Source organism: Mus musculus, chromosome X, assembly GCF_000001635.26.
Source record: "Mus musculus strain C57BL/6J chromosome X, GRCm38.p6 C57BL/6J".
Taxonomy (NCBI): Eukaryota; Metazoa; Chordata; class Mammalia; order Rodentia; family Muridae; genus Mus; species Mus musculus.
Genome location: NC_000086.7, coordinates 161,082,052 through 161,102,599, shown reverse-complemented (window position 1 = coordinate 161,102,599; position 20,548 = coordinate 161,082,052). Strand labels below are relative to the sequence as shown.

At 41.8% G+C, this 20,548-nt stretch overlaps 1 protein-coding gene across 2 annotated transcripts in view; it reads right to left on the bottom strand.

Annotated features, from left to right (window-relative positions):
• Positions 1-20,075, bottom strand: part of Scml2 (Scm polycomb group protein like 2) — a 175,694-nt gene extending 155,619 nt beyond the window's left edge. For both annotated transcript variants that reach the window (XM_006528670.2, XM_006528672.2), the window contains exons 1-3: positions 19,914-20,075; positions 15,560-15,637; positions 7,410-7,487 (exon numbers count right to left, since the gene is read on the bottom strand). In XM_006528670.2, coding sequence (XP_006528733.1) covers positions 7,410-7,487; positions 15,560-15,637; positions 19,914-19,919 — 162 coding nt within the window. In that variant the 5' untranslated portion in view covers positions 19,920-20,075. The remainder of the gene's footprint in view (positions 1-7,409; positions 7,488-15,559; positions 15,638-19,913) is intronic.
• Positions 20,076-20,548: the final 473 nt, after the last annotated feature.

The window sequence follows — 20,548 nt, the reverse complement described above, 5'->3', positions numbered from 1 at the left end:
CTACAATCCTTTAGGCCCCCCAACCAAGTCCACACCCCTCACCCATACAATTACTCAGCCTACTCCATTGATTGCGGACCCCCTTAATATGGCCGCTATCACCCAACCTCCCACTCCTCAGGTACCTCTAACTATTACCCCCGAGATTCCTTCAAGACAGAGGATGTTTAACCTAGTGAGAGGAGCCTTTTATGCCCTTAACAGAACTGATCCAAGCGCTACTGAGGACTGCTGGCTATGCCTGTCCTCGGGTCCGCCTTATTATGAAGGAATCGCCTTCAATGGAGATTTCAACAGAACCAGCAGCCATACTTCCTGCTCTTGGGGTACAGGACAAAACCTGACCCTGACTGAAGTATCCTCGAGGAATCCAGGTCTCTGTATAGGCACCCCACCTTCCACTCACAAACACCTATGTGGACAAATTCAGTCCATGTCCAGAACGGAAGCTAATTACTATCTTGTACCTTCCCCGGTTGGATGGTGGGCTTGCAATACAGGACTTACTCCCTGTGTATCAACTAAGGTTTTTAATTCATCTCATGATTTTTGTGTCATGATCTAGCTGTTACCCCGCGTATATCATCACCCTGCATCCAGTTTAGAAGAAAGCTATGCTGGCCGGCGGTCAAAAAGTGAACCAATTACTTTAACCCTGGCTGCATTCATGGGAATAGGTATGGCAGTAGGAGTGGGGATGGGAGTGTCAGCTTTGATAGAAGGAAGACAGGGAATTCAGTCTTTGAGAGATGCTGTCAATGAAGACCTAGCGGCAATAGAGAAGTCCATTGACGCTTTAGAAAAATCTTTGACCTCCCTGTCTGAGGTAGTTTTGCAGAACAGGAGAGGTCTTGATTTGTTGTTCCTAAAAGAAGGAGGACTGTGTGCTGCCCTTAAAAAAGAGTGCTGCTTCTATGCAGATCATACAGGAATAGTTAGAGACTCTATGCAGAAACTGAGAGAAAAATTAGAGCGAAGGAAACAGAAATGGGATGCTCAACGGGGGTGGTTTGAGTCGTGGTTTGAATCACGACCATCTTGGATATCTTCTTTGATTTCCGCTGTAGCCGGACCAATCCTTATGATATGCTTAGCTTTAGTTTTCGGCCCTTGTATGATAAATAGAGGAATGGCTTTCATCCAGAGTAGAATTGATACAGTAAAACTCATGGTCCTTCAAAGGCACTATCAACCTATAGTTCAGGTAGATGAAGAGTTAGGGGACACCAATCTCTAAAATTCTATGATTAGAATTAGTCTAAACAGAAGAAGAGGGGAATGAAAGGAAATAAAACTGTGATTCATGTAATGTACGTCAAATAGCCCAAAGAGTTGTTTGTGAGCTTTGAAACCTGGGGCTGAGAACATAGCAGAACAGACCAGGACGTGCCCGGGCAGGCCCATCGCCTCCCTATCTCCCACCCCTCTGACCTAAGTTAAATCTTAACAGGCTGCTGATGTTTAAATGGACCAATCATGTGAAACCGCGCCAATTCCTCCCCCAGCCCCACTCCTTTTCTATAAAACCCCCTAGCTTCCAAGCCTCGTGGTCGAATCCACTGTCTCCTGTGTGAGATACGTTTCGACCCTGAGCTCTGCCATTAAAATACCTCGTGTTGTTACATCAAGGTGTTGTGTTCTATTCGTGATTCTTGGGTGCATGCTGAATCGGGAGCTGAGTGGGGGTTTCCCCACTAGGTTCTTTCATTATACAAATGACAGCTCCTTTTTACATGAAGGAGATGAAGGAGACAAAAGAGCAGGCTATGCTGTAATGTTAGATAACAAAGTGGTTGAAGCACAGGCCCTCCATGCCCACACCACTAATCAACAGGCTGAACTAATACTTCACTTAAGCCTGTCAACTAGAACAGGGATAATCACTAAACATCTACACAGACTCCAAGTATGGTTTTTATATCTTCCTGTCCCATGTTGCTACCTGAAAGGAGCTCTGGTTACTTATGACAAAAGGAGGACCAGTAACTAATGCAAACCAAATTATGGCTATGCTAAAAAGCCTCCCATATCCCCAAAGCTATTGAAATTGTCCAAGGGAAACTCCTGAGGAAGGTAGAGTTGTGGCCCTTTAATGGTCCAGACCTGTTTCATGCTACATCCACTCCAGTAGTGACTCGCATTACAGGATTAGAAGCCTAGAAGCAGTCATGAGACAAAGAGTTTCAAGGAAACTCAGCCTCCTGGAACCTTGGCATTCCCATAGCAAGAATGCCCCAGATCTGTCCCTGCAATATTATAGAGGGTCTTGCATGCTTTCTTACAGTATTTTACTGGATATGAGTTAGAAATCTCAGGATAAGTTTAGCAAAGTGTACTTAGAATCTTCATTATAGCCAGGTATAGCAGACTACATTGCATATTAGAAGCAAGTTGGTGGAATTCTGACAAATGGAGATTCCCTAGAGATACTTAAAAGAACTGCCAAGTTACTTTCATATGCAAGTATTTACCAAAGCCTAGGAAATAGGGGGGTTGCGGTATTACATTATTCATGAGAAGGTCTGCTAGAGCAGAACCCCCTGGTGCTAGCTTTCACAAGGCTCAAAGGAGTAGCACAAATTGTGACTAGGGTGAGAAATCCTTACCTGTCATTAGCTGACCCTAGGCAGGGCTGTTTTATCTTTACTGTAAACATTACCTGGTTCTGGCCAGTCCTTTGAAGTCTTTCCTGTGTTTTGTATCAGATAACTTCTATGTACCTTGCCTGCTGTGACATCCTACTCCTTTGTTTTCTGTATTATATAAGACTGGTGTTCACTTTGTGACAATACAATCAGATTCTACACAATCTTTCCTGTCTCTGTCTGTCTGTCAATTCTTGCCGACTCCTTGTCCACCTGCCGGAACCCCTGATTCCCATGGAATGAGGGGGGCCGACTGAGCCCGGTCCATGGCAGTTTCACTCACCACAGGACATTCTCACACTACTACCCACTTCCCTTCTCTAACCTCAAACTCTGTCCTATCTCCACCAGCTTTTCCATACTAATAGCCAAGCTTTGTCTTATTTTGTTAAGACACACCTATGGCATACTCCCGAGGACTTATGTGTCTTAATATCTATCACTGCCTCTTGCAAAATGTCAGATGTCAGACCCCAATTCTAGGTATCATAGCACCCCTTTTCCCACCCACCAAGCTAGAGGTTCCCTCCCTGGGACTGACTGGCAACTTGACTTTACCCACCTGCCTACCATCAGACATTCTAAGTACCTCCTGGTCTTGGTGGACACCTTCTCAGTGTAGGTGGAGGCATTCCCCACCAGCAACAAAAGGGCTCAGTCTCTGACCTCCTTCAAGAGATCATTTCTCGATTTGGAATCCCAGCCTCCTTCTAGTCAGACAATGATCCCGAATTCACATGCCAAGTTTCTCAAACTCTATCTAAAGCCCTCAACATCCCATATTTTCAAATTCCCTATCACCCTCAGTCTTCAGAAAAGATAGAATGGACTAGCCACTCCCTAAAAACCACTCTTGCCAAACTTTCACAGTAACTTCACCTTGATTGGGTAAAACTCCTACCCTTGGCTCTTTTTAGGCTATGAGCTCTCCCACCTTTGAGGTCATGTATGGATGAATGATTCTAACTCCTGGTCTTTCACCCTCATACACTCTCCCTGCCCTGATCACCTACTCACCCCATTACTCAGTCATCTCTGCTCCTTCAGATGGAACTTTGCTGACTACCTTCTACCACAGCCACAAACTATCTCCTGCCCACACCCTGTCAACATTACAGGGCAGGTCCTTCTCTCCCTTCCAGACCATTGACCCCAACCCCTCTCTCTTAAATGGCAGGGACCCTTCAAGGTAATTCTCATGACTCACACAGCTGCTAAGCTTGAGGGACTCTCTCATTGGATCCACTTGTCTCACCTCAAACATTTTATCCCTCTACCTCAAAATAACTCTTTGTCAAAAACATCAACCCCAACAGGACCCTGCTCCCTTAAGCTCCAGAGAACATCAATCAGGACCTTGTCCCCAATCCCAGAAAAATGAGACTCCATTCCAGTAGCTGCACTCAACCCTACTAGATTAAATATGGTCTATTCCTCCAATCCCTGCTGGATACCAGGAGCTACTCAAAATTGCTGTCAACCCTATATTACCTCTCTATCTGAATATCATGACCTCTTTGTTTGCTTCCTCTTTGAGCAGACAAAAGATTATTGTAAGAAATTGCCAGATGAATATGGGGGATGCATTGATCTTGTCAGATATATATGTTAGGATCACAGACCAATCACCTCTTCTATCAATGATGCAAGACCATCTTCTTCTATATTCAGGACCCAGAGAATCCCAGGTGGGAAACAAGTGTTGTTGATAAGCTATATGTGTCTCAATTTTCCAACCTCCGGAAATTGGAGAAATAGGAAAAGTAATTAAGTACTCCTCTAAGGTAATTTCTTCCTTGATATCCACTCATAAATAACACTAACCTGTCATTTTGTCTTCTGCTTCAAACCCTGACCTCAGCCTACAAACTCCTTAATGTAACCCAACCTGGTTGCTTTAAAGATTTCTGGCTGCCCTGACTCTGGTGTTGCCAGGACACCACACCCTTTCTCTATCACTGTCTTTGGCATGGAAGAATGTATGTATGTATGTATGTATGTATGTATGTATGTATATGTATATCATATATATATATATATATCTTAAATATATATCTTAATTATATGTATCTGAAATACTTTGTTTTTTAAGATTTATTTATTATGTATATGAGTACACACTGTAGCTTTACAGATGGTTGTAAGCCTTCATCTGGTTGTTGGGAATTGAATTTAGGACCTCTGCTCACTCTGGTCAACCCTACTCCATGCAGAAAAATTTATTTTCGATTATAAATACACTATACTATTTACTATTATAAATACAGTTTACTATTGTAAGTATACTATAGTTGTCTTCAGACAAGAAGAGGGTATCAGATCTCATTATGGGTGGTTGTGAGGTAGTTGCTGGAATTTAAAATCAGGACCTGGGACATGCTCCATAGAACATAATTCCCTAAACTTGCAACAAAACCATAAGGCTTGATACCTCATTTCTGCCACAGTGCCCTACCGTCCAAAACACATCATTTCTTTGTGGTACTCAAGAATATCATCATCTACCTGCCAGCTAGCTGGTCAGGAGTTTGCACATTGATGTTTCTTTTCCATAAATTAGGGGTAATTCATGGAAAATCCTACCAATTCTAGTTGTGGACTCAATAGCTGACCAACACATCAAAAGGGCAGTTCAAATCCTGACACTCCTGATGATTGCAGGAATAAATACAGGTGTTGCTACCAGAAGAACAGAACTGACTACATCTCTAATCTTGTACAATCAGTTTTCCTCCTAGTTTATCCCCAATTTTCAACAGGTGTCTCAACCCATACTCATTCTCTAAGAACAGATCAATTCCTTGGTAGCAGTGGTACTTCAAAACTGACAAGGACTAGATCCTCTTACTGCTAAAGAGAGTGGTCTTTGCCTTTCTCTTGAAGAAGAATGCTGCTTCTATATCACTGGGGTATAATAAAAAACAAAATCGAGCAACTACAAACAGACCTGCAAAAATTTAAGGAACAACTTGATGCCTCTGATCCCTGGGTTTTCAAAAACCCCATATGGAAATGTATACTGCTCTTCCTAACACCTCTTCTCATTTTTCTGTTTTTATAATTTGCTCCCTGCTTTACTAACTTCCTCTCCACATTCTTCCAATGACAGATTCAAAAACTTTCCAACCAAACAATTAATCAGTTCCTCTTACAGGATTACCAACCACTGTCCACAGAAGAGCCTGATTCTAACAACTACCAAAAGGTCCCTATGGTGAGGACCAGCTACACCCTAAAATTGATGACATCCCTGTAGAAAGCAATTTAAGAGATCTGATGCCTCTATTCCTGCCTCACCAACCCCTCCCCCCTTTTCAATTCCCCTTTTTATAAAAAGAAAAGGTGGGGAAGGTTGGCAATCAGGAACATCTATATATGGATAAAGGTGACTTCACAACAATCAGGCATCTTTACAGCCAGATCTATAGGGAACCAACAATGAAAGACATCATCTCTAGTGGACCGAGTAGCAAAGGCATAGGTCCTGTGTTCATGTGGCACAGGCCTGATAATAGTTTCATTCTCCCTGCCTCATATCTTCTTTCCTCCCTTCTCCATTTCCACTCCCAACATCCACATGAGACATGCTGTATGGTGTGATTTTGTTGGGACCCACTGCATAGTTCTATCAAAAACTATAGTTCAACAACATCTTTTACATCGTTTTCATTAGGGAAAAATCAATACTGGTTTTGGAAGGCATTTTCAACCTGTGTTACACAGGGAGGGGGGCATGAATCATTCCTGAATGCAGATCTGAGGAATTGTTACCTGTGCTTTTTTTTTTTTTTTTAAGCTCAGGAGCCTATACCTGCAAAACAGTTAAGAGTCAAAATATCAAACCTGTGCAAATATAAAAATCCTCATAAAAGGAATTTTATAATCCAAGTAGGCATGAATTTTCAGGATGGTATGTTTCAAATGCTTTCAATGTGAACAAATTACAAACAGTTGACCAAACAAGGAAAATTCTATACATGACACTCACTGAACATGAATGACTGCAAATATCAGAAAGAGCAATCAATTTTTCCTTAAAAGACTCCACCATTAAGAAGAAAAATGGGCATGATCTCTGTGTGGTTGGTGACAATGGCCTAGACTCCAGCTCCTTCAGAGTTTCAGGAAAGCACATCACATCTTTCAAACCTATCTAGGGACAGAACATTTATACAGACTGCCTAGAAGACTGACAAGTAGGAGCTCCAAAGTTAAAAAGGGAAGAAATGGGGATGAATCATGATTTTGATCAGGTAAAGTCCTGGGTGCACCCTGGACTAGGGACAAGATGTTAAGGGATAGCTGCTAGGCCTGGCTGGAATGATCCCTGAGGCCCTTATGTATGGAGAAATATCTCACAGTTCCTTTTCTAAAATCAGGTCCATGCTAAAAAGGTAGGAGACATTTTAAGTAGTTTGAGGACTACAGCATAAAATTAAAAACAAAAAAGTTAAATAGTAAAAGAATCATTTTCCTTGTCCTCTGAGACATCAAGAAATAAAAGTAATTAAAGAAATGAAGGCCATACCTTATCCTCAGTCCCTTTATGCCACGTTTTTGTGATTGTTTGTTTTTTGGGTTGGTTTTTGTTTAGTTGTACTGGAGAACAACTAAATCATAGTAACACTTGGGGTCTAAGCAATCATGTATCTAATTCTCACAACACAAAAAACCAACAAGATGAAAACCAATTGACCCAATAAGGTAAGACTGTCTGTCTGGCATGACTTCTCTTAGGCTCCAATCTATGAGGTCCATAATTACCCTTCCTCCTGTACTAGGGGGTCCCTGTTCAGCAACCAGCTGTCCAGAACCAGCAAGTTGTACTCCAGTGGCAGGCTCCTGAGAGAAAGATAACAAGGGGAGAAGTTAGAGAAGACAGGAAAGTTTGGGATCATAGGTGCTTACACAAGCTGACTCCTGGTGCTAAAAAAATTTATTAGTAAATTCAGCATCCTATAAACAGTTTTCTGGAAAGGTAAAATGGGCTAAAATAAAATAGTTCTAAACACAACCTGTGTGTGTGTGTGTGTGTGTGTGTGTGTGTGTGTCTCAAAGACAGCCCAAGACAGCTGAAGCCAAACAACAGCCTGCAAAGACATGGAAATAAAACAGAAATATTCATCAAGATATGTTGGGCCTGTAATCCCCAATTTCATAAGCACAGCAAGAAGAGGGTCAAATGTGAGAAAGAAAAGAGCCAGGGGATGTATATCTCTCCAGCACCATGAAAACATTATAAGAATCTCTGGATATATCTATGTATTTATGCATGTGTGTAGGTGTACACATCTGGATGGATGGATGGGTAGGTGAATGGCTGGGTGGGTTGGAGAATGAGTGTGTGTGTGTGTGTGTGTGTGTGTGTGTGTGTGGATGGATGGATGGATGTTTAGATGTATGCCTGTGGATGGAGGTGTTGATAAAGATAGACACACAGAAGGATTGATAAAAAAGATTAGATACATTACATATGTATTAATTGTGAGACATGTAGACAGAAAGATAATTAGACAGACAACATATACAATTATCTATACATAGAGACACAAAGAGCCAATTTTAATTTCCCAGGATGCTGATGGGAGGGAAGAGCATAAAATGGTTGCTGTAACTAACACAACTGTCCAAAAAGTCTACTTTGTAATAGAAATTTCTATGCAGCTAAAATAAAATGGCTCTGAATACAACCTGAGCTTGGAAAAGCGACTGAGGCTTTATTTATTCCCTATAAATAGAGAAGAAACTTTAAAATTGGGGCTTTAGTAGGGCTCAGTATTCCCTTATAGTCCCAGAAAGGTGGAAGGTTTGTGAAGGAGGACTGCTTAAGCCTGGAAATTTAAGGCCTATTTGAGAAAAATACTGAGACATACCCTAATATACATGTGAAGTAATCTATTTTTTAAGGAAGCTAGGGAGGTCCCACCCAGTAGAGGCACTCCTCACCCTGAAATTAGCTGGCTGAACTAGTTTTTTGATCTCCTCACAGGTTTTCCAAAGTTGCCCCAAAACATATGAGTACTCATTAATTTCCCTATTCCTTATCCCTATTCCATATTTCTATCATTAAATTTTCTTGGAAATATGATGACATTTTTCAATATAATAAGGATCACTGCTTTTACTGTCAAGAGTAAGAATCCCATTCCAACTGTGCACTCACTTACAAAAGGAGCTGATCAAAAGACATGAGTAACAGTCAATCAACAGCTTTAAGAGAAGAACATGGAAAAACCAAACTAACACCAACTGCTTCTCAGGAACTGATAGGGTGGTGCGCAGAGGACATGGGGAGAGGTTTCCTACATAATAACGTGCATTGTGAACGAGGAAAAAAGTAAAGATGTAACAGAATAAGACGTAAAAATTGATAGCAGACATCATTCCTATAATTCTTCACAACATAACTTGCATGACAATAAATGCTGAGGAAGAAGAGCAACAGAACACTAAATGAGCCAACTCTGTCAAATTCAGAACTTGCACACAATACAAACAAATGAAGAGTAGAAAGAAGCACTCAAAAGTACTGCGACTGTCTGAGACATTAAAAACAAGGAGGAGACACAGGCTCAGTAGAAAACTGGTTGCTCCAAAATGAGCACAAATGAGCCTCATCTGAGGCGCTCTCCACATACAGAATGTACATGGACCACATGAAAAAGCGCTGGAATTCCTATGACATTCCAAGGTTACAGTTTGTCCACAAAGGAAAACACTCTGACTAATACTATTTCTACTGGAAGTTTCTACCTTCATCAGGTCTGGTACTTTGGGTAGAAAAATTCTCAGTTTCAAAGGACTATCTTCCTTGGTCTCACTTATCTTGCAGCATCCCAAGGCATTCTTACTATTCATCAGTGGAGACAACTTCATTATCTATAGATAACCAAAATGCACACACACTGGCAAAGACCACTATTACATGGAGATTCTAATATAAGTATTTAATTGTTGTTGTTCCCTAAAAGGCAAGCACAGATGAGGTTCCTATAATAAAGGTTCCAAAATAGAATACAGCTGGGAGTCAGGAAGCCCTTGGTGCATATGCTCAGAAAATATTTACACAGATATAGCAAATATCATATTTGTGATAACTAATCAAATACCCATAACTAAAATATATATGCAATACCAAACAACTGTATCAGAAAATTCAAACAACTGAATAAAACCTAACATGTGATACTCCTCACAGGCTTTCCAGATAAAAGGACAGATAACAGCATGAGAAACAACTTGTAAGCAGAGTATGTATATAGTACAGGTTGATGAGGCCCATCACTGAAATTCTAGTACTAGATAGGAAGTTACACCCAAACAATCCCTCTACTACAAACGGGACAGCAATTGGATCAGGAGCTCAGGACAGCTCAGCACAGATGTTAATCTCACAGTTATGCTCCCTGTGAAAAACAAAAACTGTCCAGATTGGGCATGGTGGTACAGTCTGAAATCACAGCATTACAGAGGCTGTGGAGAGGGCAAAAGGACCCTACTGCAGGCAAGGAAACAATTAAGACAATGCCATAACCTGTTTTAGCTACAGGGCAATTTGAATCATGGCCTGGGACATTAACAAAGACTTGATTCAAAATAACAATGTAAAAACTGGACATCTACTCTGAAAACATTGCAGAGGTATCTATGCTCCTGAGAAAACCCACAAACACATACAAAAATCAAGGAGACAACTCCATAAGTGGCTTGGTTCCAAACATGGCAAACATTTTCAATCCAAAAAAAACAGCAGGGCACATTGAAAGAATCAACTCCAGAAAGCTCAGATAGTTCTCTTTGGAAATCTCTATACCCGTCTGAAGCACAAGGTCTAGCAGCCCCAGGGACACACTATAAAAGAGGAAACATGAAACAAATCTATTCCTGTTTTTCTGTGTAACTATCTCCTTCCTACACTCTGTGTCTCTGTTTCAGCTCTGTCTCTCTCTGTCTCTTTATGTGTGTCTCACTATTTCTGAGTTTCTACATGTCTTTGTGTCTCTCTCTTTGTGACTTTGTGTGTCTGTCTGTGTCTCTCCTGTTCTCTTCTCTACTATTTGTCTCTGTCTCTCTCTGTCTCTGTCTCTCTGTCTCTCTCTCTCTCTCTGTGTATGTGTGTGTGTGTTGTGCAAACCTCAGTATCTCTTACACACTCAATAAAAAGAGTCAGGGAACCTCTCAATCATGCAGACATACAAGCCAAAGGACACAGACACACATACACTCACACACATACACATACACACAGAATGAGAGAGAGAGAGAGAGAGAGAGAGACCAAAATACAGGGGGACTTACTTTAGCCATAATTCAAATAAGACAATGGATGTGATTGAAGACAGGCTTCAATTACATGACAGGCAAATGTTATGATTTAGCTATGATTCAAAAGTCATAAAATCTAGCACATAAAAATGATGATCATAAAAAATAGATCAAAAGAAACCTTTAAATAAACTTTGCACTGGAAACTGACTATTAACACCTAATACATCCACGATCATAAATAATGGGGATATACCATTATATACACTACTTATACTCCAAAAATAAACCCATACAACAACAATATGAACTAACCAATACCTCCAGAGCTCATGTCTCTAGGAGCATATGTATCAGAAGATGGCCTATTCGGCCATCATTGTAAAGAGAGGCCCATTGGTCTTGCAAACTTTATATGCCTCAGTACAGGGGAACACCAGGGCCAAGAAGTGGGAATGGGTGGGTAAGGGAGTGGGGCAGGGAGGGCATGGGGCAGCATTGGAAATGTAAATGAAAAAAATACCTTATTAAAAAAAAATAAGATGACGAAGAAAAAAACTGAATAAAGAGAAAAAAAAATTGGAGACCTACATATGGGAACAAATGTGGAGAAATGCAGAGATTAGAGAGGGAAAAATATAGGAAAGGGAGAGAGATGGGGTAGAGTATTACAAAACCTGAGAAAGACACAGACAAAACCTAAAGTGCAGGAAAGAAGAAAGTGAGTTTACAAAGACCGAAGACAATAGGGGCAGTGGGGGTAGGCAACAGGGGAAAGAGAGTGGTGTGGGGACCAGGGGAACAAAGATGGTGAGAGAGAAAGGCTGGGGATGGGGAAAGCAAATAATCAAAACCCACCATCTGGATCCAGAGAGAAAATTGATACAAACGGAGAGAAAGGGCTGGGCAGGAGGGGTACATCTTGGAAGGAGGCAGAGTGTGGGAGAGAACTAAAAGGTGTGAAAACCCTTTTAAAGGGAGGGGAACAAGGAAGGACCATGGAAAGGGGAAAGAAGGGAGGGAAACCACTCCCGATATTTTCAAAAAATCAATAGTAATGTTTAAAAATTACTCCAAACCATAAGGCTGGCTATAAACATCGCGAAGAAGTGATAAACCAGCCCTTGGATCAGCATCCCACCACCACAACCCCTGGGGTTCAGGGAGAAGTCAAGGAACTAGAAATTTCCAGAAGCCCTCGAGGGCCATCTTTGATGGGGGAGGAGGAAACGCCTGAGGAGAGGAGGACTTGCTGGGCCGAATCCCGAGAAATATTCTACTCACTGCCATGGTGAGCAGAGGGGTCCACTGGGCCGAAACCCACACTTGGAATCGAAGGAGACGGCCCTCAACTCGGAGAAAGCCCACCAGCCAGGCGAGAAAGCCGTTAAGGCTTCAGAGCTTTGGCGCCACAGCCGCGGACCCAACAGCCACAGGTGCAGACTCAACGGCCCAAGCTGCCAATCAGACAACAGGGATTTCTGGGAACCGGAAGTTTGCGACTTCCTCTACCGCCCCCTACAGGCGGGGCTTAAAAGGAGCCTGTGGCGCCAGAAAAGGAACCCAGATGCACATTTGTGAATGCTGGCTCCCGGCTGCAAAGTACTGTGACACCCATTAAAGTGATGTTGGAAACTTAAACACCAACACAGACTAGACTTTTGCATCCCAGAGGTAGTGGGGGAACTTACACATGATTGATAAGCAAGCGTTAGTTGTAAAGGACAGAACAGATTTTTAATTTGGACTGAACAAGAAGGAATTTCCATATGCCTTGTCCTCTGAGGGTTCTACTTTAAACAGTCTACTTGCAAAGTAGGCACCAGGGGAAGAATTAACAAGGGCAATGGGGTGAGAAGGGCAATGCTGGAACTGGAAAACAGATCATTGTGGAGAAGAAGGAGAAGAAAAAAAAACAGCTCCTTTATTTACAAAAGGGTTATGGAGAGAAAGTGGGCGAAACTTGATAAAGATATGGAAAAGCATGATCAGCCTAGAACGAGGAGTGAGAATAGGCTTGGAGCACTGGGGAGAGAGTGTGGGAATGTGGGAAAATATGGGGGAGGGTTGAGAAAGGATAAAAGGTGAAGGAAAAAGAATCTGATGGAGAAGACACACTAAAGGAAAAAAGGGGGATGAGAGGAGGAACTAATTCCAGAACACAAAATATAAAAAGGGGGGACACCAGGGAAAATATTGTCAAATTGAGAAATGGAATTTCTTTGAAAGTGCACATCTCCCACCGTTGACTGAGGAAGATTCAATCCTATTTCTCCTGAAGTGGAAATAGAATCATCTATGAGTTGAACTCCACCCTGGTCATACAGAAACCCAATCTCAAGAAACAACTAACACTGCTGTAATGGTTGCAAGGACAAATTCTACAACTACACAAACACCAGCAGCAGGCAACAACAGCAACAGTAATACAACATCAAAAAAAAAAAAAAGATACTATTGGAAAACTAATGGGCCATGGAAGAGCAAAATGGGTTTAGGAATTTGGAAAGTAGTGATGAAGGAAAATTGTCTTGTACAAGATACAATAGTTTAGAGAGTTGTAAATGGGAATATAAAAATACAATAACAGGGCTGGAGAGATGGCTCAGCGGTTAAGAGCCCTGAGTGCTCTTCTGAAGGTCTTGAGTTCAAATACCAGCAACCACATGGTGGCTCACAACCATGTAACAAGATTTGGGGCCCTCTTCTGGAGTGTATGAAGACAGCTACAGTGTATTTAACGATAATAAGTAAAGAAATCTTTAAAAAAAATACAGTAACAATGGGGTGAGAAGATGAAGGCAGAAGGAACAAAGCCAGGCACCCAAAGTCTGGAAGTACAGTAAGAAATGGGACAAAGACATAACCAATAAAGAAAACAGGAGGAACAGGCTGAGGATATAGGTAAAGAGGGAAAAGAAGGACTAAACAGAAAAGCTGAGAGGGGAGGCAGCATAGGTCAAAAGATACAGATATGATTTAAAACAAAAGACATGAGGGGGAAAAATTGGATGAGAAGGAAAGACTTTGTGGAGAAGAACAGGGCAAGGGAGAAAAAAGAGACACCAGGAGACTACAAAATCAGGAGAACATGAAACCACTGCTGCCTGAAGCCACACAGCTCAGTGACCTAAGCAAAAACCCCAAGCTAGACTGCATCTTTCAGTATACCATTAGGACTAGGCAGGTGTTCTTCCGTTGACACTACATGACCACTAAGGTCTGTGACAGGTTGGTGGCTCCTTGTGGAGGCTTTTCTCCTCTTATCCAGTGAGGTTCCTGAGAAGATGACCCTGGGCCAGCAAATAATCGCCCACCAGCACACATACAAGCAACCATCAATAAACGTGGTGGGACACTTAGAAAATGGGAGAAAATGCATTACAGCCTAAGTGTAACATTGACAGGATGGGAAGGAGAATGGTGTGTAGCTGTGAAAATAACCAAAACCTAAATTCTACATATGTGCAACTGTCATCGAATGAGAGAATATTACCACCATCACTTACAAACAAAAAGCTTATACCTTGGCAAGTCTGAATAATGTGACACTGTTTAATGATGTCAACACTACAATACAATAGTAAATTTACATACTCCCTCTGTGGGAATATTATTTCTGGCTTTGGAAGGGATTTTCAGCCTGTGTTATGTATGGAGGGAGCAGCACAGCTCTGAGAAATTCTTACCCTAGGCCTTTCATCCTCAGTGGCCTCGACCAGGAGAGCAGAGCAGATAAGGGTCAAAATATCAGGCCTGTGCTACCATGAAAATCCTCACAACAGGAGTTTTCTAACACAAGAAGGCATGAGTTCTAAGGACTCAAATTTAGTCAATGCGAACAAATTACAGGCAGGAAAACAAGTAAGGATAATTCTATGCAGGATAACACTCCCTAAATGTGAATGAATTTTAACTATCTAAAACAGCAAACTACCTTTCCTTAAAAGACAACAAGAAGTAAATAGAAGAAAGGCAGGATCTAAAGCTGGTGACACTGGAATGGACTCTGGCCACTTCAGAGGTTCAAGAAAGTACATCACAACTTCCAAACCTACCTAGGGACAAAACAATTATACAGTCTGCTTAGAAGACTGACAGAAGGAGCTCCAAGGTTTAAAAGGAAAAACACGGAGAAGGATCATGCTTTTGCTCAGCTACAGTCCTGGGAGTACCATGGATTACAGACAAGTTGTTAAGGGCTAGCTAGGGCTGTCTCGAGTGTTTCCATAAGCCCTGATGTATGGAGAAATACCTCAGTTCCTTTTCTAACACCAGGCCCATGCTAAACAGGCAATAGACATTTTAAAGGATTTGATGAAAAACCATCAAAAATAAAATTAAAAGGTCAACTGTGAAACAACTGTTTCCCTTGTCTTCTGATTGACCAGCAAACAAAGTAATCCAAGAACTGATGCCCATTCCTCACCATCAGTCCCTTTTGGTTCATTCTATGCTTGTTTGTTTTCTGGTTTTGGGTGGCATCCTGAGGCACAACTTAGTCAGTCATACCTTGGGTATAAGCAATCATGTATCTAATTCTGACAACACAGACCCATCAAGATGAAACCCAATTGACCCTATTAGGCAGCACTCTGTCTGTCTGGCATGACTTCTCTTAGGCTCCAATGTATGAGGTCCATAATTACCCTTGCTTCTGTACTGGAGGGTCCCGGTTCAGCAACCAGCTCTCCAGAACCAGCAAGTTGCACTCCAGTGGCAGGCTCCTGAGAGAAACATCACAAGGGGAGAAGTTAGGGGAGACAGCGAAATTTGGGATCAGGGGTGCTTATATAAAGTTACTGCTACTGTACAAAATTGATTAAGAAACTTAGCATCTTATATAGAGTTTTCTTGACAGGAAAAACAGGACAGTTTCAGCCAAAGCTATCACACAATGAAATGAAGTCAGATTAATGTCTTTAAAGCACAGATCCATAAGTATGCCTGGTTTTAGACTAGCAACTAGGATCACTCTGCACAGATCTATGCCTCAAAATTCCCAGGATTCCCTTGTCCCAGAAATGTGGAAGGCTGATGAAGGAGGAATGGGTAAGCCTAGGAATGAAAGTTATACCTGGGAAACTGAGTCCTGCTGTCACGGACACATAAAGGCATCTATTGGTTGAGGCCCCTGGGTTACTGTGATGCTCCACATTTTACATACACTAAACATCTTAAATTCAGCTACCTCAAATAGTCCCTTAATCTCTTAACAGGTTTTCCATAGTTACCCAAAAACTTATGAATATGCATGGTCTTTCCTATTTCATACATTGTCCTAGATTTTCATGGAAATATGATCAGAACATTGAGAATTATAAAAAAAATTACTGCTTCAGTTGTCAAGAGTAACATTCTCATTCCAAATGTGCATTCAGATACAAAACTAACTGAGCAGAATCATGGGCAACACAAAGTCACAGGCTTTAATAGCAGGGCATTTGAAAAGCCTGACAAACACCAGCAACCTCAAAGAGGGACAGGTAACCAGCCCAGCAATATGGCTGTGAATAAGTAAATATGTGCTCAGAATAAAAACTCACAATATAAATAAGTCACAGGTATGGCTCCCATTACTCTTCACAACATAACTTGCATGGCAATAGATACTGAGGAAGGAAGGACAGCAGGAAACTAATTGGCCAACTCTTTGTCAAATTCAGAACATGCAAACAATACAAACAAATGAAGAGTAGAAAGAAGCACTCAAAAGTACTGTGACTGACTGAGACATTAAAATAAAGGAGGAGACAGAGGCTCAGTAGAAAACTGGTTGCTCCAAAATGACCACAAATGAGCCTCAACTGAGGCCCTCTCCACATACAAGATGTACATGGACCACATGATGCAGCCACTAAGCTCTACAATCCCTGGCTTCTAATGACCAGCAGGACAGATTCACACACCCATCCAGCTTGTCACAGAGGAACTGGAAAAGCACTGGAATTCCTATGACATTCCAAGGTTACAGTTTGGCCACAAAGGAAAGCACTCTGACTAATACTATTTCTACTGGAAGTTTCTACCTTCATCAGGTCTGGTACTTTGGGTGGAATAATTCTCAGTTTCAAAGGACTATCTTCCTTGGTCTCACTTATGTTGCAGCATCCCAAAGCATTCTTACTATTCATCAGTGAAGACAACTTCATTATCTACTTATAACCAAAATGCATGCACACTGGCAAACACCACCATTATATGGAGGTATTATAATAAGTATTTAATAGTTGTTGTTGTTCCCTAAAAGGCAAGCACAGATGAGATTTCTATAAGAAAGTTTGCAAAGCAGAATACAGCTGGGAGTCAGGAAGCCCTTGGTGCATATGCTCAGAAAATACACAAATACAGCAAATATCATATTTGTGATGACTAATCAAATACCCATAACTAAAGTATGTAATCAATGCCAAACAACTACATCAGAAAATTCAAACAACTGAATAAAACCTAACCTGTGCTACTCCTCACAGGCTTTCCAGATAAGAGGACAGATAACAGCACAACTAACAACTTGTAAGCAGAGTATGTATAGTGCAGGGTGATGAGGCTCACATATGAAATTCCAGTACTACAAAGAAAAGCACACCCATGCAATCCCCCTACTGCCAAGGGGGCAGCAGTTGGATCAGGAGCTCAGGACAGCTCAGCACAGATGTTTATCTCACAGTTATGCTCCCTGTGAAAAACAGAAACTGTCCAGATTGGGCATGGTGGTACAGTCTGAAATCACAGCATTAGAGGCGCTGTGGAGAGGGCATATGGACCCTCACTGCAGGCAAGGAAACAATTAAGACAATGCCACTATCTGTTTTAGTACATGGCAATTTGATTCATGGCCCTGGACATTAACCAAGACTTTTTTCAAAGTAACAATTTAAAAACTCGACATCCACCCTGAAAAAAAATGCAGGGGTATCTATGCTCCTGGGAAAACCCACAAACAGAAAGAAAAATCAAGGAGACAACACCACAAGTGGCTTGGTTCAAACATGGCAAACATTTTCAATCCAAAAACCAGCAGGGCACATTGAAATAATCATCTCCAGAAAGCTCAGATAGCTCTCTTTGAAAATCTCTACACCTGTCTGAAGCACAAGGGCTACTGGGCCCAGGGACACACTTAAAAAGAGGAAATATGAGAGACAAAGTTTGGAGATGTGACGAAAGGATGGACCATCTAGAGACTGCCATATCCATGGATCCATCCTATAATCAGCTTCCAAACGCTGACACCATTGCATACACTAGCAAGATTTTGCTGAAAGGACCCAGATATAGCTGTCTCTTGTGAGACTATGCCGGGGCCTAGCAAACACAGAAGTGGATGCTCACAGTCAGCTATTAGATGGATCACAGGGCTCCCAATGGAGGAGCTAAAGAAAGCACCCAAGGAGCTAAAGGGATCTGCAAACCTATAGGTGGAACAACATTATGAACTAACCAGTACCCCGGAGCTCTGGACTCTAGCTGCATATGTATCAAAAGGTGGCCTAGTCAGCCATCACTGTAAAGAGAGGCCCATTGGACATGCAAACTTTATATGCCCCAGTACAGGGGAACGCCAGGGCCAAAAAGTGGGAGTGGGTGGGTAGGGAAGTGGGGTGGGGGAGGGTATGAGTGACTTTTGGGATAGCATTGGAAATGTAATTGAGGAAAATACGTAATAAAAATATTTTTTTAAAAAAGAGGAAACATGAAATTAACTCTATTGCAGTCTTTCTGTGTAACTATCTCCTTCCTTCCCTCTATGTGTCTCTGTTTCAGCTGTCTCTCTCTGTCTCTGTCTCTGTCTATCTGACTCTCTCTCTCTTTCTCTCTCTCTCTCCCTCTCTCTATCTTTGTGTGTGTGTGTGTGTATGTGTGTGTGATTGTGCGTGTGTTGTGTGCAAACCTGGGTATCTCTTACACTTGCTACAAAGAGGCAGGGAGTCTTTCAATCAAGCAGACTCGCAAGCAAAAGGACAGGGATGCATTTCCCCTCCCTCCCACACAGACACACAAAGAGACAGAGAGAGAGAGAGACAGAGAGACAGCCAGACACTTAGACTTACTTTATCCAAAACTCATATAAGACATAGGATGTTACTGAAGACAGACTTCAATTAAATACCGCACTCAAATGCTATGAGATAGCTATGATTCAAAAGTCATAAAATCTAGAACAAGTAAGAAATGATCATAAAAACATAGATCCATAGAAACATTTAAAGAAAGTTTGCACTGGAAACTGACTATAAACACCTGATCACTCCATGATCATGAATAGCAATAGGAATATACACTTATATAAACTACCTATGCTCCAAAAAGATACCCATACATATAACATTGGAGACCTAGAATTGGGAACTAATGTCTAAAAATGCAGGATAGAAAGGAAACAATATAGGAAAGAGAGAAAGTTGCAGAAGTGTATTACAAAGCCTCGAAAAGACAAAGAAGATAAACTAAAGATACAAGGAAGGAAAAATCTAGGTGGGAAAGATAGAACAAAATAGGGATAGTTAGGGGGAGAAGAGGAACAGAGGCAGGAGGGAAGCAAGGATGGTAAGGTGGGGCAGTAGGAAAGCAAATAAACTTCACCAGGAGCCTGGGTGAATGATGACACAAGGGGAGGGAAAGGCAAATGGGGCAGACCTTGGAAGGAGGCAGAGTGTGGGAGAGAACTAAAAGGTGTGAAAACCCTTTTAAAGAGAGGGGTACAGGAAAGGACCATGGAAAGGGGAAAGAAGGGAGGGAAACCACTCCCGATATTTTCAAAAAATCAACAGTAATGTTTAAAAATTACTCCAAACCATAAGGCTGGCTATAAACATCGCGAAGAAGTGATAAACCAGCCCTTGGATCAGCATCCCACCACCACAACCCCTGGGGTTCAGGGAGAAGTCAAGGAACTAGAAATTTCCAGAAGCCCTCGAGGGCCATCTTTGATGGGGGAGGAGGAAACGCCTGAGGAGAGGAGGACTTGCTGGGCCGAATCCCGAGAAATATTCTACTCACTGCCATGGTGAGCAGAGGGGTCCACTGGGCAGAAACCCACACTTGGAATCGAAGGAGATGGCCCTCAACTCGGAGAAAGCCCACCAGCCAGGCGAGAAAGCCGTTAAGGCTTCAGAGCTTTGGCGCCATAGCCGCGGACCCAATGCCCACAGGTGCGGACCCAACGGCCCAAGCTGCCAATCAGACAACAGGGATTTCTGGGAACCGGAAGTTTGCGACTTCCTCTACCGCCCCCTACAGGCGGGGCTTAAAAGGACCCTGTTTCCTAAGTGTGCTTTTTAATGAAGTCGTCTTTGGTCTACAAAGTAGACCAATATTGGTAGTTTAGGACTGTAAATAACAATAATGTCCAGTCCTTTGGGTAGGAGCAATTTAAGGAATATTTTTTATAGAATTTATTATATTAAGTTGCGTCAAAAATAGTAATGTTTACAAAGACAGATGTAAATGAAATTTTCCAAATTTCCTCAGTGTTTTTTTTTCCTGTGGCAAGAACAGTACACTTATGAATTAGAAAATAATAGCAAAAGACAAAACAAACCCATGGGCAAAATAAAAAGAAATGCTCAGTTTGAAATAAGGAGAATGAGAGGGAAATCATGATTTAACCAAGAAATTAATAGAACCTGGGAAAA